The sequence below is a fragment of the Talpa europaea genome (assembly GCF_964194135.1).
Source record: "Talpa europaea genome assembly, chromosome: 6".
Classification (NCBI taxonomy): Eukaryota; Metazoa; Chordata; class Mammalia; order Eulipotyphla; family Talpidae; genus Talpa; species Talpa europaea.
Window position 1 is genome coordinate 57,967,982 of NC_140072.1, and position 25,335 is coordinate 57,993,316.

The 25,335-nt window shown below is 38.2% G+C and overlaps 1 protein-coding gene across 2 annotated transcripts in view; it reads left to right on the top strand.

The window, feature by feature from the left end:
• Positions 1–25,076, top strand: part of AAK1 (AP2 associated kinase 1) — a gene marked incomplete at its 3' end in the record, with an annotated part of 177,438 nt that extends 152,362 nt beyond the window's left edge. The window contains exons 15-20 of one of the 2 annotated variants that reach the window (XM_084235556.1): positions 530–625; positions 9,759–9,860; positions 10,807–10,908; positions 12,043–12,153; positions 13,697–13,807; positions 14,694–14,788. In XM_084235556.1, the coding sequence (XP_084091682.1) occupies positions 530–625; positions 9,759–9,860; positions 10,807–10,908; positions 12,043–12,153; positions 13,697–13,807; positions 14,694–14,788 (617 nt within the window). Of the gene's footprint in view, positions 1–529; positions 626–9,758; positions 9,861–10,806; positions 10,909–12,042; positions 12,154–13,696; positions 13,808–14,693; positions 14,789–23,946 lie in introns of those variants that run through there. The other variant, XM_084235555.1, reaches the window with a different exon arrangement.
• Positions 25,077–25,335: the final 259 nt, after the last annotated feature.

A 25,335-nucleotide genomic window follows, 5' to 3' on the forward strand; every position in this document is an offset into this window, starting at 1 on the left:
TTGCAATAGGCAAGTCGTTTGTTTCTCTTTTCCTATCTGTCTCCCTATTACTCTATTAGATATTTGATGATACCATGTGATTTAGTCCCTTAAGGACCTTAACAGGGTGATGGGTACTAGGAAGACTAAAATTTAAAAGAAACAATATTTACATTTCAAAATGTATGATATGAACAGTAATTCCTACAGGATTTCTCAAAGAGATCACTGTACGCTACAGTATTCAAGGAAGAAGTCGAATATCAGATGTATTATATCCTATTTTTATCAGTAATTTCATCTGAGAGGATGTTACAAGGACTTTGCTGTTACACTGGCTCATATCCAATCATCCCTCTTTTTTCCTGCCTCTAAGTTTAGACTTACTCTGTAATTTGAGCTGTTTAGTTAATAGATGGTAAATTCATTTAGATTTACATGGTGTTTTCTGCTTTTCTCTCTCTTTCTCAATTTTTTTTATTTTATTTTATTTTATTTTTGTGTGTGTGTGTGTGTCTTTGATCTTTCCTTCCCCTCCAACCACCTTCAGCTGAAAAAAGGAAGGGTGGGCAGACTGTGGATTCTAGCCTCCCACTTCTAAGCGTATCTGATCCTTTCATTCCTCTTCAAGTACCTGATGCACCAGGTAGGTAAATAGAACTGATCTGAGGTTAAGTAGCTTGGCTCCTATGTCCCAGACCTCTTAAGAGTTCTGTTTTAAAAGGATCTGAATTCCAAGGACTAATAATAGGTGCTGTTGGATGTTTTTACTATGTTTTAGTAAGATGGACAAAATTCTCTTGGAGGGCATCAGTCTTAGCACAGATAACAAAATCGGTTTACATTATACTGAATTGTATTCCACATTATGTCAGTGTTCAGTTTTTAATTCTTGACTGTGTTAATGTAATGTGAAGGCCTGTGTATTGGAAACAACATTAGTCCAATATGATTATAACAATTTGTGGGGGGGACCTATAAGCATGTGATAGAAGAGTACAAAATGCTAATAGTGGTTCATACCATAGTTGTTAGATTAATGGTGACTTCCTTTCTAGTCCCTATTTTCCTATAGTATGCTTTACTTTATAAGATAAAAATACATAATAAAATGGAAATATAAGCCAGGAGACCTGGGTTCCCTTGCTGGCTCTTCCACTACCTGAAAACCTTTCTAGCTTCACTCTCCTCAGTGAATTAAATGGGACTGCATGAGTTTGAATATACCTTTAGGTCTACCATATCCTGATTTTTAAGTCAGCAGTCTAATGAAGTAAAACATGCTTAATGTGTTTTGATTGAACCAGCGTTTGAAACTGTATTTGGATGCTTTCCACTTAGAGTTCATCAATGCCAAAGATTTTTCTTCCTGCTCCCCTCCCTATCCTTCTGGGAGTAAGTGGGGAGCAAAACGTGAGGAAAAGAAGCCACCATTTCTCTTCTCTATGAGTGTCTTAAAAAGAAACTACATCTAACTTCTTAGAAGCATCTGGTGGTCATTTAGCTGTCAAAATGGGGTAGACTTGGGAAAGATTATCAGAATACTCTTCCCTTTTTTCTCATCCTTATCCCTGCTCATTCTTGCTCTTGAATTCATAGGCTCTGTCTGATTTTTCCTCTCTCCCATATCACTGAGTGTGAAATGCATATCTCTTACCATGAATGTATAAGGCTCTAACTAATCTGGTCCTTGGCTGCCCCTTTAATCAGAACTCCTAACCTTCTTCCCTTTAATCTCTCCTCTCCAGGAGTGTTAAGTTAGTTTATACCTCAGGGCATTTGCACTTGCCAGTATTCTGCCTGGAAAGCTTTTTCCCCAACTCTGTTTCTTCTTGTCATTCACCATTTGAATCTCAAATGCTGTGTCCTCATAGAGGTCCAATGTGGTCTCATAGACACACTCGATCACATCCCTTGGCTTTTTTCTTCATAGCACTTACCATGACATTGTCTGGCTTTACATGTTCACTGTCTGTCTTTCCCCACCCGAATGTCAGTGTCCTGAGGAGGAACCTGCCAGTCTTAATTCACCACTGTATTGCCAGGGCTGAGAACACTGCCAGGCATAGTTGGTACTCAATGAATATTTACAGATTGGATGAATGAAGTAAAACCTGCAACTGAAAGGTATTGAGCAGCCCCATTATCCTCTATTTCTGCTTCCAACTTCCAAACACCAGTCTCCTGCCTCCATACCTTGCCATCTGTGCCTGTGCCAACCTGCAGCCATGCCGCCCACCCATTCTTTGAGGGTGTATAAATGAGGACACAACCCACGCTGTCTGGAAGCTGCCAAACCCTGTTATGAAAGTCATAGCTAGCTCAAAAGATATGTCTGCTTCATACCATCTTTTCATGGTGCCCTTCAGAATTTAGGCTAAATTCCTACTGTGACTTAGATTATTTTACTTATTTTAATATTCAGCCTATAGTACGTTCCACTATCTAGCTTCTTTATCCAAGGACCCTACATTCTTCCTAGTGTCTTTCAGGTGCTTGAGTGAAAAAGGGCTGAGTTTAGTGTCTCTGGTACCTGGGAAAACTTCGAATTTGTCTCCTCCCCAAAGCAGTTTGTCATCCCCTCACAGTGGACACCTGTCAGGTATTTTGGTTGATTTGTTGGTTGGTTTTGTGTGCATGATCACCTTCCACACTCGGTTTTCCTGATGATAAGAATCATGGGATTTTAGTCTCCTCACAACTTTGACTTTTAATGACATAACATCTTATATTATGCTTTTAAAATGTTTTCACATATAATTTTTTTTACCTACAAATAATACTGACCAGTGGGTACCTCAAATAATATCATTTTATGTGTGGAAGTGAGGCCAGAGTGCTGTTGTCCTGTTGTTGTTCCATAGCCGCAAGGTAGAGGGCCTTTTTCTGGGCTTTTAACCCCCAGCAGTGAATATTTCCTGTGTTTTTGGTACAGTTCCCAGATGAGTAAAGCTTTTGACTAGAGATCTACATATACGTTTTGAGGAAACAGAAAAAATGGATTTGAACTTGTAGGATCTGAGTTCTAAACACTTAGTAAGTAGGTGATTCTAATCAGATTCCTTAAAAACTATTTTACTCAAAATTAGCACTATAAAACCTTTCTCTTACCTCCCCCTTAATTTCAAAGTACTAACAGTCCTCTCCTTTAAAAACACCTTGGGGGGCCTCCCCTGTGACACAGGGGGTTAAGACGCAACCTACAAGCCTATCCTCAGCCACTGCAGCATGAGTTTGATCCCTGGCAAGGGACGTGACCCACACGGTGCAGCAGACCTCTCCTGTCTTGCCCGCTGCTCCCCTCAGCAGTGTATTTCAGTCAGTCTGCCTGTTTTGTTCCCCACTCTGTCTCTGGTGAATCCTCTCACTGCCCCCACACCTTTGGCCTGTACCCCAGTTCTTGTATGCATAAATAAATAAATCTTTAAAAAAATAAATAAAAGCACCTTGATTTCCATCATCTAAATTTGCTAATTCTATTAATAAATCCATTTTTCTACAGGAGTCCATTTTCTTAGTCCTTTAATCAAGATTTCAGTGCTTCTCCAAGCTCATTTAAAAAAAAAAGATTTATTTTTATTTATTTATGTATACAAGAACTGGGGTGTCGGCCCGAGGTGCAGGGGGTGAGAGGATTCACCAGAAACAGAGTGGGGAGCAGAACAGGTGGATCCACTGAAATACACTGCTAAGGTATTAAGCAGCAGGTGAGACCTGTAAGCAGCAGGTCAGACAGGAGAGGTCTACTGTGCCATATGTGGGCCAGCTCCCTGGCCAGGAATTGAACTCAGGCCCTGGTGGTGATAGTGCTGAGACTTAATCACTAGGCCACCAGGGAGGCCCTCTTCTCCAAGCTCTTAACATGACTTGTCTTTATTTGATAATCATAGAGACTTGAGAAACAACTAGTTATAGTAGTGGGAGTGTAAATATGAGAGACTACCACCAACAGAAAAATATGAGCAGATAACTCAAAAGAAGAAACATAAATTACCAGGGGAAAAGGATATATATATTTATCTATCTCTCTATATATACATATATATATATATATATATATATATATATATATACACACACACACATTTTGATGAATCCAAAAAGTGCTCATTATAAAATAAGATGCTGTAAATTGGAGGTAGAAGAACAGGTACCCATGTAGATACTGCGTAGGGGAATATCAGTATACTTGGGAGGGTGGCAGTTTGTAACAAAAACCCTACGGTTTTACTTTCTCTTAGACTTAGCGTGTGTTTTCCAAAAAAAAAAAAAAAAATTATTCTAAGAAAACACAGATATTCTTAAATAGTTAATGAGCCATCAGAATTTACAGAAAAGATTGGAAGGGTATGAAAAACTCTTTTAACTGTTGATAGCTTGAGGAGTAAAATTATGGGTAGCTTTTACTTTTATCCTTTGGCATACCTGTGTTTTCCAAATTTTCTGCAATAAACATACTTTTTTAACCACCACCAAAAAACCCCAAAAACAAAACAAAACACTGAAATTTGTTCTTTTCAAAAATGACAAGCAAGCATAGATATTCCCCCACCTCACCCTGCTGTCTTGGCTATGCATGCCTAGGCTGTTTGCACATTGGATGGCATGTTGAATCAGCTCTCTGTAATTCCCAAAACTTACCATGGGGCTAGTCTTCTTATGTCTTCCCCATGGTTCTGAGGTGTCCTCCAAGTGTCCTTCCTTGCAGTTTAAATCACAGGTAAACTGATATTATAGTTCAGATTTCCATTTCATTACTAAATAGTGCACCTTCTAGGCCACCAGTTCCTGCTGCCTATTTTTCCCTTCACATTGGGTGATTGATCTTTAGGAAAGGTGGATTGGACCTTTACTTATATCTTCATTTTGTCAGTAAGGTAAGTTAGATCTAGAGAGAAAGTGTGATTTTGTTTAAGATGCGATATAAATGATGTCCAGGTCTCCTGTCTTTTAGTAAACTATTCAAGGAATTCTGCTTATTCTGGTCTCACACCAAGGTATTTGGGTAAAATCTGGAACTCCACCTGTTTTTGCTGCTGCAGTCTCGGGCATTTGTGACTTGCTAACCCCTTATCTAGTCCTCTTAGAAGATAATCTTTTTATGAACCAAGTGCTTTAATTTTAACACACGTACACACAGATTAATTCTGATGAATATTCCCATTTAATCCTAATAGCACTTTAATGTAGTTCTTATCATCTATTTATAGGTAAGAAAGCTGATGCTTAGAAAATTAGGTAACTTAACAAACTTAGTTCCATGCTCTTTGACTCTTTCATGTTGCTTATTTATTTGGGAGGATTTTACTGTCCCCAGCTAAAATCTCAAACTGTACATCACTATGAAAGAGCAAATAAATAATACCCTCCCCAAATCCAAATATTTCCCCCTCAAAAAAAAAAGCTTAAAAAGAAAAAAAAAAAAGCATTAAGACTCTCAAGCCAGTTCTAAACATAATGGAAAAGACTAGGAACAGATACAAAGCAATACCATTTTCTTCTATACAAATGTGTCCACTGCTTTTCACAGGTACTGGATTCTAACATATAGGAGATGAAAAACTTTTGAAGAATGTGTCAGAAGATTAAATCACTGCAAATGCAACTTAGGAAATATCTCTTGTTTTTTTGGGTCACTTTGTATGATTAAGAGTGTCTTTATACATTTTAGTTATGACATGTCCCAGAAAATGGGACGTGATTTTGCTTTTGCAGATGGCATCCAGAGGAGCCATTTTGTGTGATTCAGTAGAATTTTAAGTCTTTGTTTAGTATCTATCAGCAAGTTGAGCTTGATTGAGGCTTTGAATCTTAACACTTCTAACACACTTTCTTAAATTAACTACCGTTTTTCTCTGCACTGCTTTGCCCTACCCCCTTATCAGGCTACATGACCTCAGAGTGTTTTATAAAACTATAAGAGGAGTAAAATTCAGATAGAATTCATAAAATGAACACTATCAAGGCTAGTGCTTGATGTACATAGGATTTCTCAAGGCTATGACATAGAGACTCCCAGTCTCCTATGACTGCCTATTCTTGAGTTCTTCATTTACAGTGACTAAAATCACCCGTAACTATAGATGTGTCCTTTTCTAAGAGTCTTCACATTTTAAAACAATCAAAGCCTTAATTAAACCAGAGGACTGGAGCTCTACTGTGTCAAAGATCTAGGACCTAGTCCAGGTAATTCTGGGGCGTAATTACTGTGATTCTTGGACAGGTTGCTTCACCTTCCTAGAGCTGGTTTCTTCATCTGTATATGAGAAGGCTAATTGTATAAAATCTGAAACTCCTTCCAGTACCAACATGTCTTTGATATCTTGACCATTGTGCACGGAACTGTGTCAGTGTGAGGCTCTTCCTCCTTTGTTGATGGAGACCACAGACCCTGTAGGAAGCATGTGGAGAGAACTTTGATGTCAAATCCAGGCTCTTTCCCGTCCATTCTATATAACTTTAGGCAAGTCATATTCCACACAGTATCAGTATTCATAAATGCAATGTTTTGGTTTTTTTTTTGTTTTTGTTTTCTTTGTGAATAATGAAGGTAAGTGTTTGACATTAAACTCTACAAATGTAAGTGATGGCCATTGTTAGAATGGCACCTAGGGGACAAGAACTCAGTAACTGAGAGCCTCCTCTCACTTTGAGAGGACTGGGAGTGAAAGAAACCATTTTCGTACATGCTCTCCACCTGGCTTGTGTGTGGTCCTATTGTCTCACTCTAGTTTTTTTGTCTGCTATTACTCTGTTTTCTGTTTTTCCTTCCATACTTCCAATATTTGAATATTCCTAAGCAGCAGTGACCATGCACATTATCTACGTGAACTGCCTTTTTCTTTGAGGTTTGGTCTTAAAATCAGCCTCCCTAAATTTGGCAACTTACTCAGTGCCCACTCAATTCCATCTCACCACACAATTTATGTATGTATCCATGCATCATCCTTTATTTATTTATTTATTTTTTTACTTCTTGGACCTCATAGTTTTGTTTTGTTGTTGTTTTTTAATTAATTTATTTATACAAGCACTGGGTACAGTCAGAAGTGCGGGAGAGTGAGAGGATTCACCAGAGCCAGAGCGAGGAACAGACCATGCAGACCGACGAAGTACACTGCTGAGGGGAGCAGGGGGGCAGCGGGCAGCAGGAGAGGTCTGCGTGCCATGTGGGACCCTCGCTGGCGGCCAGGGATCAAACTGGTGCTGCAGAGGCTGCGGGCAGCTTCGTAAACCAGAGCTTAACCGCTGCGCCACCAGGGGAGGCCCCCCATGCATCCTTTAAAAAAAAAACCTTTTCACGTGCTTTTTGCTAAAATGCTAATAAAACCATTAGATTTTTGTTGAAGTACCTTACTTTTTCCAGCTCATGCCCTATCTCCCCATTTCCCTGCTGAAGCCAAAAGGCAGAGATGAGAGGACTGAGAACTGGGGGCACTGAGATTTAATAAGACATCTTCCCTGCCTTCAGCCATGTGACGAGGGCTGTAAAACAAGTGACCACCTAGTGCTCCAGAAGATTCTTAATGTGGCAGGAAAAAAGGAGTAGATTTAGAGGAGCTGATAGTTAAGTAACCAATACAAAAAGACAGGGGAAGTTTCTCCATTTTTACAGTTGAGGAGGTAATGTCAGGAGTATAAAGAACAACCAGACACTAGAAAGGTCCGGTTTAATTTCTGGAAGAATGCTGGTCTAAGGTTTTTTGGTCAGAAATGTTATATGGAGGATAAACAAGTAATTTTGGGTTTTTAGTTTGTTCTTTTGCTTTTTAAGATTTCAAATATATTTGTACTAAAGGTAGGAAAAAAGCAAATAACTATGTATTTTAATTGAAAGATGATTTTGGGGGAGAATAAAACAAAAACTACTAATTAATGAAAAATTAGACTTTGGGGAAAACTATCTTATTTTTGTCAGCAAGCTGAAAATTGTCAAAGATGTTTCGAACATAATAAAATGTGAGATACAGAACAAGATTCATGCTGATGTGATTACACTTGTATACCTGGTTAGTACCCTGATTTTTCCCCCTGCTATTGAGATACTTCTTTCTTCTTTCCATTCTCCATTATAAATCAGGTATAAACGAGAAATGTAACATATTGTCATTTAATTAAAAGATATCTGAATAAGATGTCATATATTAACAAGATGGTAAATGGTTTTCATCAATAAGAATGTCTTTTTCTGTAGTGTGTTAGTTGCACCAAAGCAAATTATCTTGCCAAGTCACTGAAAAACCATTTTGCTTCATCATTTTACTTATATGTAACATTAAATAGAGATGACCAGAAATTTGGTCCATATGCCTCAAAAAATATTATTAGTCATTGTTTTTTATCTTTTTAAAAAAAGATTTGTTTATGCATACAAGAACTGGGGTACAGGCCATTATCTTGATTTCTGATGGCCTATAAGAATATAGATTTATTAACATGTTATAGACAAATGCTTGAACTTTTTGCTTCTTTTTTGCAAAATTTTAATTTTAGCTTTATCTTAATGGCATTTCATTTCTGTAATAGAAAAAACATTGTTGCTAGGCTTTGAACTGGGCAAATTATAGAATTTATGTAACCTCAGTGTCCTTGAGAATAAAAGGAGATATGAGCTCTTAATTTTCCTTGTCCTATAAGAGCCTATGACTCATTATTTTGTTTCAAATTATATGCTGTCATTAATAGGTTAAAGGTAAATTGATAGTTGTTGACAGGTCAAGGCTAAAGGAATTGTTTGGGAAGGGATTTTAATGTATGCATGTTTTCATACATTTAAGTTATTGGGTGTAACAAATCTGGTGGCTTCTGATGTCCTTTTATTTCTGAGCCACAAGTCATCATAAATAATCCATCTGCAGGCTTAAGTGAATTGTGTGAGATTTCACCACAGATCAGTGAGTATCAGCATATCACAGACTCAGTTGGCAGACAATAAATGATTGTTGAAGTTAACTTAGGTGTGGTTTAATGGGGTCTCTTAGTGAGTTATAAACAGTTTTTAAATGTAAGTCAAAAGCACAGAGATTCAGAACTAAGCCCAGGAAAGAATATGAATACATAGACTTACATGAAAAAATTATGTCGATGGCAGCTTTATTTTCAATAGCTAAAATTAGAAACAACCAGATGTCTGTCAACTGGTGAATGAATCCACAAAATGTTCTTCATTCACATAATGGATCACTTCTCAGCATAACACAACAGTCTGCTGATGAATGTGACAACATGGTGGAATCTCAAAAGCATTGTGTTAAATGAAGGAAACCAGACAGAAAAGACTACATAGTGTATGGTTCCATTTATAGAACATTGTCGAAAAGGTAAAGCTGTAGAGACAGAAAACAGATCATTGTTTCCAGCATCTGGGAGTGAGAAGAAGGCTTTGACTAGAGGGGGCATAAGGGTTCTTTTGGGAATATAAAAATTTCCTAAATCATTATTTTATTGGTGGTTAAATGAATGTGTACATTTGTCAAAACTCATCAAAGTTTGTACTTAAAACTGATGACAGTTATTCAGTGTAAACCTGAAATTCGAAAACAAACTTAGGGTAGCATCTTGAATGTTTTACAAAGTAATCATTTCAATTGGAGAAATAATTATTTTTAAACTTGAAACTTTTAAAGCTTAATTTCAGTAAGATACTAAAATTCACTTTTGTGATGGATCCATACAAAACTTTAACCCTCTAAAATGTTTGCATAGAAAACAGTAAAAGATGACCTTGCTCAAAATCTCATTCTGTTTTTGCTTTCTCTCTACTTCTCTGCCCAACCTAGAAAAACTAATTGAGGGCCTCAAATCTCCTGACACTTCTCTTCTGCTCCCTGAACTCTTGCCCATGACAGATCCTTTTGGTAGCACTTCTGATCCTGTAATTGGTAAAGTCATCATCTCTGTTTCTTCGGTCATGCATGATACGTGTGTCTTTTTCAAGAATAACTGACTAGAGCTTCCTAGTGAATTGCCCTGGCGAGGATTAGAAATGCCTTGAACTCATGCCTCCTGGTGTTGGAGGCTTGTGCTCACCCAGAAGCCTTGTTATCACTTGTTATCACCTCAAACAAAGTATTTTCCATCTAGAGGCATAACACTGTTATTTTTGCCTTTCCTGAATTTGTAATGAATGAAGAGGAATGTGGAAATTTTCACATTTGATTACAAAAGCTTTATGAAGAAAGTTGGCTTAGAACTTTAATAGATTCTTCTTTAGAAGACCACTGTATGTACAAGTATTAATAACAGAAAATACTTGCCCAGTGGTGAAGCCCCACGAGCAGGGTCTAGGATAGGGCCTTGATCGGCTCACTCTGCTATTTTCCTATGCTCCACCTGCAAGGCAGTCAAGACCTACAAAATATCCAGGGAAACAGGACTCCAGCTCCGATGTCTTGCAGTGCAAAATACCTCCCAACTGCATTGTGCGATGGTGTTTGAGATGGAGTAGTGGTCTTTGCAAGACCGTTGAATGTTTACCCTCAAGTTTATCCCTTAGAAAACCAAAATTACCAGAAGATTCTAAAGTGGTTTTCAGCCTGTGTCTTCTGACATGGAAGAGATCTGTTGGGTGGCTCACATTCTGCATTTATCTATACAAACTGAGAATCACTGAGACTAGCCCCAGGTGGTTAACCTTGCATGTGAATGCTCAGTCAGTGAAGACCAGATACTTAAAGCAGCAGAAACAAAGTAACTGTACTTTCTTTCTCACTGACATTGACATTTTAGAAGCTTATAGAGAGGAAAGCCTTTACAGGATTGTTTAAGGGACTGTCTGACTCCCTTTCCCTCACACTTTGCTCTCCTTTCTTAATGCCTTTACAAAAGAAAAAGCTGATGTTGCTGTTGAGAGTCTCATACCAGGACTGGAGCCCCCGGTGCCCCAGCGCCTCCTTTCTCAGACGGAATCTGTGACCTCGAACCGAACAGGTCAGTCAGGTGTCTCTGTAGCTGCATGGACCTGTCAAGTGTGCTGAGCCCTCACAGCCCATCTCTCCACCTATAGCAGATGAACCTGGGCTTACTTTGCAGCCAGCTTTAGTTCCTCCTAGAATGGATGGTCTGTATTGTTACAGCCCCATCCTCTAGATTTTGAGTAATATATTTCTTCACCAACATACTTGTAATCACCAAAGTATGCAGAGTACTTTTTGGAGCCATGTTTTTTAATAGAGATTCCTGGGTTTTCTCTGATTATAGTACTTCTTTATTTAAGATTCTTTCCATTGGTGACAGATTCCTTCCATTTCACTAAGTAAAGAGCTCTGCTGAGCTATAAGCATGCCCTTAAACTCCTCCAGGTTCCTGAGCAGTCTTTTCTAATAGTGTCATGTCATGTAGCTCAGGTTTTGTATGTTGACATTCAATTCCCCTCACAGTGTTTTTGCTATATGTAGGTGATTTGATGTTAAATTGTTGGCAGGTTGAAATCTTCCCTGGATTCAGTATTACTTTCACCCTATTTTCTAAGTTCACTCTTAGTAGAATTCTCTAAGTGTGGTTTTGATAACCTTCATTTTAATTAGGGCCATAATTTCCTTGATAAAACTATCTGAATTCCTAACTTGAAACAGAAACAATAAGAAGTCTAGGAAGTATGCAAACCCTTCTAGGTTAAAAAGAAAAACTAATATGGAAAATAGCTCTAGAAAGTACTGTTCAATTATGTCATATTCTGCTAATAAGCCAGAGAAAACCCTTGCCAACTTGGACATCTCATCCTATAGTAACTTTTTTTCCATGAATGTTTAGGGAAAGTATAAATGACATTGACTAAGAACTGAGTTGTTGAAGGTATATTGGCATCCAGATCACAAACCAACAACCTCTGAGCAAAAATCCTTCCATATTTATATATTAATGTACAAAAAATTTGAAAAGATGTTTCTATAGATGGAAGTCCAGAATGCTTAATATGTTTCCTTTGGTTTTCCTTCTCCCACTTTGGCTTGTATGTGTAACATATAAATGCAGTAACTTAAAGGCTAACATCTACTCTCATGATATTGTTGTGTGTACCATTTAATGCCATCACTGACCTGGATGCTGTTAATCTGGACTCAGATTCTCTCACTGGGGAAGATTCCCTCATTGATTGCTCTCTGCTTTCTAACCCTACCACTGATCTTCTGGAAGAATTTGCCCCCATAGCGATCTCTGCTCCGGCCCATAAAGGTAAATGTTTTTCTCTTCTCAGACCCACATATATCCTCAGAGGAAAAGAATTGAACAATTCCCAAGAATTTCTCTCACCAAGAGTGTTTGCTAAGTGAAGATTTTTAACCACCTATTATGTGGGAAACTTGTTTGTACTCTTAGCCACTGTCTTGCAATCCCTATCTGTAAAAATTTTTAATAATGCTGAGACAACAGTCAGGTAGAGGTCTTGCTTTCTGGCAATCACCTGGACTACAGATATTCCTTGTTATCTATTAAAAGCAGAGCTAAATGCCTTTGCAGTCAGTTCAAGTAGATGTTGCAAGTTAACAATACACTAACCTATTATTAATACATAATACTTGCTGGCCTAAGAACTTAAATTGTTTATCAAGTCTGGTTTAAAGTTTTTGAATAATGATTTCTACAATAAAGAAATGGACATTATTCCTCAAAAGTCAATCTTCGAAGACTGAACTTACAAAAGTTTTGGATTTTAGTTAACCTTTAAGTTACGATTATTGAATTTACCATTTTCATTTCTTAGTCTTGAATTAATATTGGTTTGAAATTCTGCTGGTCAGAGTTAGCTTGAATTAAGTTCTATCAGTGAGTAGTTGGTGAAAGTGATAGGCACAATGCCTCACTTACTATATACAGGCAATCATTATTCTTAGCTTGAGTGGTAAATGTGGTTTTCTAGAAGAAACAAATATGTGTGTGGGGGGGATAAAGCTTAGTCCTTAAAAGGAAATTCAAGAAGGAAGTCTCCCCAAGATCACTAAAAATAATTAGCCTCTGGTTTGCAATGATAATAGCTGAGTTTTTGTTTTTACCCCTGATAGCATTGAAATAATTACCTTTTTATAGAGTGTATAGAGAGAAATTATCTGTTTAACCAATTATGTCTGGCAGAACCATGTCATCAGCGATGTGTAATTACAGAGAATCTTCTCGTGCAAAATAGGTGCTCAGCTAGCACGTACTTGTAGAATAGCTTTAATTAGAATTAAGATTTCTAACAAACTTCTGCTTGAAATCTCAGTGCATATAATCTTGTGCTCCAGTAGTCCCTAAGACATCAGAGTTGTTCAGTCTTTTTTCCCCAAGCAAGTCCTTTCAGAAGTGAGTTTTGTTTGTATTATATATATAGTGATTGCTTCTTAAAAAGCAACTAATTACTTCCCACTACCTCCCGTCACTTTCTGAGGTTTTTTGACTATTATTAATCAGCCGGTTGTTTATTCAATGAGCAGATAAATGACTAAAGCAGAGATACCTCACAGTAATTACAATTAACGGTCTTATACAAAGAGTTCTTCCTATAACCCTTCTTCCTAATCATTTATGAAAATCTTAACATGCCAGCTCTAAAAGCATTGTTTTCTATCTCACTAAGTTTTCCAGTTTTGCTTTTATTTCAACTCAAGAAAATGAACATCGTCACCTTTAAAAAAAATAGTAATTGTACAGTTAGGATCTTTGTGTCTCTTACAAATTCTCTCATTTGCTAATTTCTGCCTCTGTTATTTCTGCTTGTGTGCTTGCGTTCTGAATTAAGCTGCAGAAGATAGTAATCTCATCTCAGGTTTTGATGTCCCTGAGGGCTCGGACAAGGTGGCAGAAGATGAGTTTGACCCTATTCCTGTATTGATAACCAAAAACCCACAAGGTAAGAAAGAGAGGATGAAGAAAAGAGAAGGGCTTGGTCAGATCTCTTCAAAATAGTTAATGTAACTAATCTACAAGGGGAGGGGAGGAAGCATTACATTTAATGAAAGAAATTGGGGGTAATGACAACCACTGTCAACTAAACCAGCAGATATAGATAGAGATAGCTAGATATACTGGTATAGGTGTCTTAAAACTTGCACATGGTATTTATTTAGAAAGAAGAAAAATATTTAATAGTTTGACTGCAAGCTGGTTTTTACAAAGTATCAAGTAAAAATAGTGATTTTCAGTCAATTGAACCTGAAGGCAAAGGTTTTTAAACAGCACTGAATATTTTTTAAATCATGATTAGAACAACTTGTAATAAATATTTTTCCCAAAGAGATTAATGTGTTTTGAGTACATTTGCATCTTTTGGACGTTTGTGGAACATCCTTTTTTCTCTTTGATGGATTAAAAATCCCTTGAACTTGCCATAAAACACTGAATTTCCATAGGACCATCTATCTACTTATATTTTAGAACACATTTTTATGGTAATGGTCTTACTGATTTCTCCCCAAAGGAAAAAAATGCTGGTTTTTTTCTAATCAAGGAGGTCACTCAGTGTTGTCAGGAAGCTAGTATACAGTTAGCAATTCTCAGATGAAACATATTCCTCTTTGCAAGCTGTCCTGCCTATTGTACAGTGTGCACACAGTGCCTAAACTTGTGGGAGGTGGTGGATGTAAATATTTAAAAATCAACATGTAAAGAGTTTGCAAATGTAAATTGTTGCTTCTCTAAGGGTTTGTTTTGTTTTGTTTTTTCTCCTTTGCTTGCTCTGCACATCTGAACCTTAACCCTCTGTGTTTTGTACTGAATTCCTATCTCTCCACTTCCAGGTGGGCACTCTAGAAACAGCAGTGGGAGCTCTGAGTCCAGTCTTCCCAACCTAGCCAGGTCTTTACTGCTGGTGGATCAGCTCATAGACCTGTAGCCGTGACCCAGTAGCAGATGCAGTTCTGTAACCTTCATACCGTAATATACATTTTCATTACGGAGTTATAAGAAAAAATGATTTTTAAAGAAAATCTGCAAATAAAGGGCCCTCTGGCCCTTACCTCCTACCCTTTGCCTTCTCCTCTAGAAATGATAAAGAAAGAAAATTACTTTGACCCTCCAGGTATTCCTTGGCCAGTCCTTCCCTGTTAGTTTGCTGTGTTTTCTCATTATCATTCTTCAATAGCATTATCTTAAATCAAGCGCTAGATGCCATGAGCTTTAACCTCTGCTGGAATCAACTCCACCAAAAGCTTAACTGTAACTGAAACTAGTGAATTGACACCTTTGTCTCATTCTTGTTGGGAATGACCTCCCAAATCAATCCTCCCAACTCCTGTCTCCTTTGGCCAGATGCTGATGAATGTGTTTCTCTGTTTTTGCTTTTTATCCTGTTGCATTGTCATAAGGACTTGGCTTCTTCGGTTGGTCTTAACTCTAGGCAGTAGCCTGGAGATGTGTGTGTGGTTTAAGAGAGGATAAAACTTACTGATGGTATTTGTTTGAAAAGAGAAATGAGTCCAGCTCTAGCCAACCAACTTTGACCTTGTTTGATCATAGACTTAGCCAAGGGATTTTACACCCCATGCAACCTGCCCAGCATTCGTCCAGCATTCTGGCTTCCATTGAACCGTGATTTCTCAGATCTGGAGACATGACTGCAAGTACTTGAGATCCTTGGATAAAATGTGTACATTATATAAATCCCAAATATTGCCATTCCTTTTCATGTTAACTATCCCAGGCTGGGATCTCAGAATTAGACCAAAATAAGACAATGGTGGTAAAACGATACCTTTTATTAGAAGACTTTTCATTGGGGGGGTGGGGGAGGGTTGAAGGGGGAAGGGAAGGAATTGTAGCAGAAACAGATGTATTTTTCTTGTGATTTTTATTTTGAATCGAAAATTGTAAATTGTGTATAAATGAAGACGCTAAATAGTTCTGTTTCCACTTGGCATTTCAAGTCTGATATCAGGTGTCTGTACAGGGTTTTGATCTCTTTCCCTTGTATAACTACACAGCTATCCTACAGTGTAACATATGGAACCATTTTGAGTAGACTTACGTGTTGCTATAAGCTTTCAACAGGTCCTCTGTCTTTGTAGAATAAGCATGTTGTTTATTTTCAGATAATCGAAAATAAGTGTGCTGACAAGCTAGGCACAATTTGACTGTGGCCACTTACCTTTCTTCCTCTCTGATGTTTGAATTGAAGGCTGCAACAAGTGAAATATGTTCAGTTGGTTTTCCTTTGCTTTCTAGATTAAGAAAACAGAACAAAACAAAGCATAGTCCCTCACTAACTTTAGAATATTGTTCATAAAATAAATAAAGGACCCTGCACTGATATGACAACATGCCTCATGGTCACCCTCTGTATATGTGCTTGCTTACTGAAGTGTAATATTTTCCTTACATGGAAAGCAATTTTATAAAATCACCCTTCTGAAGAGATGGGCACAGCAGAGCCCCATTGTGGTTCTCTTCCTTGAGTGCCATTTTCCATGGTCAGAGGGAAACTCTTAGTTGATTGGATTTGTACAAATAAAATTCCAAGTCCACGTGCTTGTTTTTCTATCTAGCACTTTTGTTTCTTCTTCCTCACATGTGCACTTTAAAAGGGCGGGGCGGTGGGGGGTGGGGAATTTAACCTCAACAACAACCTGCAAAGCACTGCACTTTGAGGGTCAAACTTTGACCCCAGCGATGTGAGAGCAGCCTTTGAAGCACATCAGAGGAAAAGTCTGGATCTTTCAGTCTTCCTTCTGACTTTAATACTTCTCATGCCAGCTGAAACCAGTTGAGCTAAGTAAAGGCTTCTATTAGGATAATGGATCATTTTCGAAAGTGAGGGAGGTATAACCTTCCTGCTGAGGAAAAAAAAAAAAAAAAAGATACCTGTGAAGAGCTCTTCGTGATTGGATAGCAGTGGAATTGAAACTTGGTTTGCCCCTTTATGGACAGGAAACTTACTAAAGATCAGACTTGTATTCTTTTTCCTGGACATAGAATATATATAAACTGATGAAGGAAATATTTATTTTTAAATAAGAATAATGTTTTGTGACTATGTTTTCCAATTTGATTTTTTCATAATACATGTTAGAAATATAATGGAATACCTAGTTGCTCTATTTAATTAAAACTATGAAGAAGACAGTTCAGAAATTAGGTGTCTGTAAGTTGTTCCTTTCATAATTATCCACAGTTACATTAAGATATATTATCTAGTCATCTGGCTCAATGAAGTTTAATGGAGACTTAATGAAAATGAACAGACTAGAAGCTAGAGACTTGATGAAGGAAGCCTGAGAGAAATAATGACATAAAATTATCTTGAGCTTATTCTTTAAGGATAGGTCCTTAAAGGGGAACACTATTTTTCTGTTAAGGGTTACATGTGAGTGACTGGGTTAAAGGGTCTTCCTTTATCTATAGCATAGATAAAGGGTTTTCTTAAGATGAGCATAGTGTGTTGATAATTGATAGATTTATAAAACTGTAGATTGAGCTATAAGAGGGACCTTAAAGACTGTCCTCTAGTCCATCCACTTCATTTTATAGGTGTTCAGCCTGCAGCAGGGTAGTGGGAGAAGAGGCATGGGCAAGACAGGCCACCTGGGATCTCATCACTGAAGGTCACTAGTTAAGTCACTTCAGCAGGTCACTTCTTAAGTGACCTTAACAAGTGACCTTCACTTCTCAGATCTGCGGTTCCTTATTTATACAATACAGGTGTTTGGACTAGATGGTCTTTAAGATTATGGAATTCTAGGGTTCTAAGGATATATTATTATGCTTTGGAAGGACTATGAAGGATTTATATAATCCTGATGTTCTTTAGTTATTTTCTAATAGTTCTTACTATTACTGTAACAGTATTTACATTTTAGAGAATTATAGTGGGCTTTGACTAAACTGAGTTGCTTTTTCTTGGTTATTTGGATAGAAGTCTAAATCTTCACAGAATTTTAGACATAGATTTTCCTTTATTTTTAATATTACACACACATACACACATTTATTAACCATATCGGCAGACTTCAGATACAGAGGAATTCTTTTAAGATGTATATTCAATGATCTGCCATTTTAAATATGGGCAATTACTGTTTGCAGGTTTCTGATTTGCTTTTATTCTAAGTGTGCAAGAAAACTCTACCAGAAAACAATACAAATTGCTATACTCCCCCAACACACAGCATTCAAATAATTAGATCACCAAATTCAACTCCCCATGTTTTTCAAAACATAGAGGATGTAAGGTTTAAATGTACTCTTCTAAATATGATTATAAATAGTAATTTCTTTAGCAGACTTATCAGAATTTTGATATCTAATTGAATGCTGTTCCCTTCACAGGCATCTGGTTTTACTTAGGAAGCTAATACTTTTTCTAGTGATGCTTCATTATTTAAGTTATTTTCAGAACTCGTCTCCTTAGAACTAACATTAAGGAAGATGATAGAATATAAGGAAATCAATTGTATTATTACCCAATTAGTATTGCATCTGAAAGCATATTCTCTTCCTTTACCTACTTTTTCCACCACTCTTGGTTCTGAGTAATATTTAACTGTTTCCAAAAAGCAAAATCACCCATTAAGATGAAGGTGGTTACTATTGAGGATAGCAGAAAGGATAATCCACAGAAAATTCCATGAGAGGGCCGTATAATGAAAATGATAATGGTCAGTTTTAATTTTCTTAATAGTCTAAATAAGGAAACGCCTGTGGTTTTCTGTGTCTTCAGTATGGTTTAAGACATTGAAAGATAGGAGTTTTAAAATACCCCCCAAAAAGGTTGTCATATGTTCAGTGCCAATATTAGACTTGGCTCTTCCTGAAATAGAATTATAGGACTGGGATTGCTAAGTTAGAGGGGAACAGATCCAAGAAAAAATCTTTTTTTCCTCACAATGAAATATTAATTTTGTTTTAATACTTTTTTCCTACTTTGCTAGCAGATAACTGATCATTTTGATTCAAATCAACATAACTTCCCCTAAGTCAATAACTGCTCTGCCTTCAGCAGGGCTGTGGGAAGGAAGAGACCTTTGGGTTAACCTCAGTGCAAAGGTGTGGGGGACCTGAGTTCAGCTAAATGAATCTATAAAAACAAAAGATACTTTAGGCCAAAATAAAGTTACCATGATGAGGTTTGTCTATGATCTCTAGGAGTTTTTAACTTTCTTACTCTGTAAGATTATCATGATCCTGGAGCCATTAACTTGGAGTTAGGGGATAAAAATGACAGAATTGCCAAAAGTACTGAATCAAGCCGACAGGCAGAACAAACTATCACATGGATATTTAAAATGGTATCTTTACTGACAGTCCAGACTGCAGTTGCAAGGCTATCTACATTCTTTTCCTGAGACTATAGTTTTTCCAACACCAAGTTAGCCTTTTCCTTTCCCACACTAGTAATGTTCTGAAGTTGGATATGCTTCAGTTTCTTGAATGAGAATCCCAGATCCCCTCCATATGTTATATTTTGTTTCTCCTGGGTTTCCTTTTACTAAGGTGAGCACCTGGAAGTTTTTTGAGTAATGCAGACCTATGCCAAGTTACCAAATTACAGGCAGTTGTTAGAATAAAAGTCACTTCCTTGCTTCCCACTTTGATGTCGTGTCCTCAGTTTACTCTTTTCCTGTGAGTATTCTACTCTGCCCTGTTGTACACCCTGGTCATGTGGCTATATATTCAATACAGATCTGTATCCTGTACTCACTAAAAAGACAAACAGAGGTACAAGAAGCTATTTTATGCAGTAAAAATGTGAAATTTGAACATTGCTACACAAGCGTTGTATAAAAAATAAGTCTGTAAACAAATTTCTAATGTAAACATATAGGGGAATAAAGATCATTATCTGCTCCAAACAGGAGCATGATGTTCAGAAAGGTAAATAACTCAATTTCCTGAAACCCACTTTTGCAAAAAGAATTTAAACACATTGCTGAGTGACAGTAAGTACCTGTGTACCGGGGGAGTGCAGATATCTATGAAAAAGACATGCTGAGGACATTTTAATGAGTCATGGTTACCTTCGCTTAGCCGTGCGATCAGAGAGAAAAAACCCCCGCGAGCCTACATTTAATATGACTAGACACAAGGTTGTAAAATGGAGCTCAGATGTACAGCTACCATCCTCTAATTTAAACTTTAACATACCCAGGCCAATTTAATTAAACATTTATGTTGGCAACAGCAGTTTTAGGCCCAGGGAGAAATCCCTCTCATTTGATTTCCCGTTGGCTTGAGCAGCATAGCATCACTAGCCAGTGTTGGCTCTCATCAAACCTCTTATTCCCCAGTCATGGTTTTACAGAAACTGCATAACATCTGGTAGAACCAAACGCAAAATTTTATTCTCTAAGCCAGATGCTAATAGAAATTGTTAGTTCGATGTACATCTCTTGATTACCCGATTTGGCGCCAAGTGTGGTAATTTCAATTTGTGCTGCATTTCTGAAGTTCACATGAAGGATTTCTATTTGCTAACTGTATGAGGAGATTTCTCAATACTCCAAGTCTTCATTTTCATTTTGGCAAAAATCGTGTCTTTGAAACTCCCTATAATTGCTGTTTCAGTTTACAGAGTGGGGGGAAGCCAGATTCTGGTTGTGCATGATATATTGCATTAAGGAATGTCCACCCTGAAATTTAAACCTTTTTAGACCATACTCTGATGACATTATGTCCATCAGATAAAATTTCCAGGGTGAACCTATCCCAAATTATTTAGCACTTTTGGTTGCTTTGGAAATTAATAGGCAGTAAGGATAGTGGCCAAGTCACCAAATGTTTTTTGGGACTCCTACTCTCTGACACACATAAGCTGTTACTACAGAATTTGGAGCCTCAAAATAGACTTAAATAGAGTTATCCCTAGTGGACATGTTGAAAAGCGTGCTTAATCTTAAGCTGGCACACAGTCCTACATCAGAGCTAGAAGAAGTGTGTTTTAACTTCTTGCTTAATTTATTGTGCTAAACCAAAATAAAGTGATGTGACCCTGTTTAAGGGAATGAGAACAAAATGCCCTACCGTAGGTTTCCTGATAAGGAAGACCCTTGTGCAAGCTGTGAGACCAGGACCTGAGCTTAAGCGTTACCCCTCCACAGCCTGGAATCAACTGGCTAGCTAGCTTGATGACCTCTGTGGTCACAGGCATCTGCTATGCATGCCGTTGGTTACCAGAGGAACTGGGCTAATGGCATAGGGTTAAATTAGTTTAAGCCCTTTTTTGGTCCTAGGCAAAATGCTTCAAACTGTTTTCCTGACAGTACAAGGCTATCTTCATGTGCAAAGACTGTTCACCCTGAAAACACACTTTCCCTACAAGAAACACTCATATTCCCAAAAAGACCTCTAACTGCCAACAAGATTTAATGTCTATCTTCTGTTTACAGTTATTTAGAATCTCTCCTTCTCTTGACTACTTTGTTTCTTGTGCTGCACCACCAAAATTCCCTGAGGGAAAGTGGATGTCTGCGCTTCCCCATCCACCGGCTTTTCTTTGGTGTCCAGAGTGCCAGTCTTGGAGAGTTGCAAAGGGTGGTTGCTCTCTGCCTCGGTCACACTGCATCTCCTCTAAAAAGAATGGAAAGGTTGAGAGACTTGGAGAATCCTTTAAATGTACTTTTCCAATCCTGCAAAGCAGAAAGAGAGATCTGAAATAGGTCTGGCCTTATTTTAAAGAACAGGAGACTAGTTTTCCCCTCAAACTTGGTGTTATAGAATTTTTGTGACTGTATTTGTGAATTTTAAAAAGTTGTTGGAATTTTAAATATGATTTTCCCATTACTCACTATGAAGCTCATAGACTATGCTCTGAGTTGGCAGGAACCCACTTTTTAACAAGTAATTTTAATGGGTTAAGCATGTTCTTCCATCCTTTCCAGCTCTGGATATGGGCACCCCTACGTGCTACTTTACAGTTCTCAAAATGTAATCTTAACACTGCACGCATCCAAAGTGTCCCTGATTCTATAGGTAACTGCTTTTCGGCAGCCTCTGCAAACAATTTGATTTGACTAAATTCAATTTAAATTTCTCAGAAAATACCAATTCCAGTCAAACTAGTGTTCATTTTCATTATTGATCTGTATGATGCCAGAGTTGACCCTTGGTTTGACTAAATTTGCCATTTGTAAGAGATACCTTTATTCTCCCATGAAACCAGATAAAAACATCAACTTTTGGAATAGTTTTGGAAGATAGAAATTATGCCTTAGTTTTGGCAATTGAGAACTTTGTCCAACTAATACTGTGTGAGAAAATGATTTAGGGAGTTTGAGGGCCTTTTGTACCACTTTGTTTGACAAGTCATACTTTGGAAAACTTCTTTGCCCCTTTTCATTTGAATTTCCTCCTAGATTTCTGTCATCTGGGAATCACTGTGACATATCTAATATCAATATACCTGCTTGGAAGATAAGATATACTTTTCCTTATCTATTGCAAGGGAGAAAGTGTTTCATTTATCACCTCTCCGCTAGCTGATACTAAAGTTGTAATGCAAGGAAAATGTAATCCCTTCAAAATCATATTCTTCAAATACTGTTCAGAAGACCTTTGGGCACCAATACAGAAATTAACTTAGACTCTAAGGGATTTCACCAAATGCATTCAGATTGTTAGTAAAGGAAATAAAAATGGGAGGGAGGGGAACACCTTTTTTGTTTTTGAAAACACTAAGGTCAGAACTGTTTAAAAAGAGGCACTGCTAAAAAGTTACAGGATTCAGAGAAACATAGTATTTTTGTATAGTATCTTCTAAAATGTTCAGATCTCTCTACATCTCTTTACATTGTAATGTCTCTAAGTGACTGGTTTCCCAATAAACTGATTTTGATGCCACTTCTGTGTTCTGTGTGCTTAATTCAAGCAGAAAATTTAGCAGGGGATAATTTTTAGTAGAAGTTTCACTAGCTAATGGTTTGGATAGGAGGGGTGAGGCTAATATGGGGAGGGATTTATTGAATTACCACTGTACAGAGGTTCTGAGTCATCTGTAGAATCAAATCATCATACCTGATGTTCTGATCTTGGTGGGTTGGGAAACCCAAGCTGAAATGATATCTATACCCCCAACCGCCCTTTCTCTGGATTCTTCTTGCTTAGTTACATATGCCTTTTTCCTGCCCTCTTGCTAACATGTGCCCAATGACATACTTCTAACCTGCTAATATTTCTTGGAAGGTAAGCTCTCTTGCATTCTGATAATTGTCTATTTGATTTTAAAAGCCAGAGCACCCTGAGGCCCCTCTACCTAGATAGAAATAATTTCGTGTATTAGAGTTTGCAAATACTTCTGTAATTACCCATGCCTTTTACTCCTTCTGCTTAAAGAACCTTAGGATGGCTTCATTTAAGCAGAAGAGTTCTTTGCTAAATTAGAAGACTGAAAACAAAATTCCAGGACAACTCCAGCTGAAGGTGATTTATTTAATAATTTTGATGATATCTCCTCCCTTTAGAAAGTGCCTTCAGTATTTGTATTTGGGGCACTCTTGTGCTCTTTTGAGCAGTGCTTGTGATCTAAATCAAGTAAACTTGCATTTATCAAGCAGTGATATTCTGCTCCTTTTCGGATGGGGGTGGGGCAGGTCTGTCCTCAGAACCAGGCAATGTGAAACAGATGACTACATGTGGGATACTGAATTGAATTTGTTCCCAGACAGTATATCTGCATAATCCAGAACTGTCATGGTATATGTGGAGATGAGTGACTGGGTTTGTTTTCATTCCATCATGAGCCAGTGCCAGGTAGAGCAGGTGTCAGTGCCTGGCCCCGCGAGTAGGAGCATCGTGTAGTTAACGCTGAATGTCTGTGTGCCTAACATTTTCATTTCCTTTCCTGCACATTGTGCCTATCATATTCCAAAATGTGAGACAGTGATTGATTGTGTTCCAGTTTGTGCGTAGTTTCCTTGCCTGACTTTTATTTTTCTGTTCTTTCCTTTTCCATTTTGAACATCTATCATTTGATCCCACAATGTTTCCTCCGTGCACTGACCATTGAATGTTCAAAGAAGAGCTGAACTGACCTATCCATTAATTCTGCATTTTGTGCTTTTCTAGGTCTCCAGAAAGAGCCCAATCCCTGTCCTGTAATAACTGTAGAGCACTTTAAAGAATCAGCGGGCGTTAAAGACCTTGCCCTGTATCCAGACCCATCCAGAGTGCCTGGCACGAAAATTCAGAACAGTTTAGAATCTGACTACTTAGCCAGAGATGGCCCTTCAAGCAACAGCTCCTTCCACAGTAGTGAAGAGGAAGGGACTGACCTTGAGGGGGACATGCTGGACTGCAGTGGGTCTCGACCTCTCCTAATGGAGTCTGAAGAAGAGGATGAGAGCTGCAAGCCTCCCCAGGGGAAGTTGGGAGGAGCCACTCCATTCTCTCAGTCAGAAGTCTCTACTGAGCAAGCAAAGGTAGTACAAGGTGGAAGAAAGAATCAGTTCCAAGCCGTCACTCAGTCAACCACTGATGGTCTTGGTGAGCCAGATGTTTTTGCCACAGCCCCCTTCAGGAGCTCAAGAATTCCAACTGATGACATGGACATTTTCTCCAAAGCTCCATTTGTCTCTAAAGGTAGTGTGGCTCCATCGCAGCCTGAGGAGGCGGATGTATTCTTGAGAGCTCCCTTTACCAAGAAGAAAAGCATGGAGGAGTTAACAGTTACCCAGAGCACCTCCCAGGAGCTGCCTGCACAGGCCAGTCTTCTCAGTCAGACAGATGATGTCCCTCTGCTTTCAGGCCTTGACAGAGCAATATATGCCTCTGTCCGAGCTCAGTATTCCATGCCTGGTTTTGTCCAACAATCTAATCTCCCCTCCCAGTCTGTACAAGCAGCAGACCATCTTGATAGCGTCTCTCCTAGGGGCTCCTCCTTGGAATCTGGAGGCCATTCTAATGACAGAAACAAAGGACCTCAGTCCCAGAAAGAAGCTGTGTCAGTCCCCATGGCTGGTAAACCATTCCGCCCTCAGTCTTTGTCCAAATATTCCCGTCACTATAGCCCAGAAGATGAGCCAAGTCCAGAAGCCCAGCCCATTGCTGCCTACAAAGTTGTTTCACAAACCAACAAGCAGTCTATAGCTGGCTCTGTTTCCATCACATCCCTTTCCTCCAGGACTACAGAGTTGCCAGCCACTGATCCTTTTGCTTTAGCGCCTTTTCCTTCAAAATCAGGCAAGCAGAAACCTTAGGAACAATACCTGAGCCTTAGGCCTCTTTCTCTACCCCACCCTTAATACCCACCACACCATTCCCAGTTGCGCCTTCCTCAGAAAAAAAAATATCTGTTATTTTTATTTCCAGTCAGAGCAGAACTTCCATCTACACACTCAGTTGCAGTGATACTAGATTGAAACCCCTTTAAGTTATGCTTATTTCTTTTGTTTATTTTGATTTCTGGGCCTTCGGTCATTTCCTTCTCCACCTCCACCCAGATCCCTTTATTTTCCC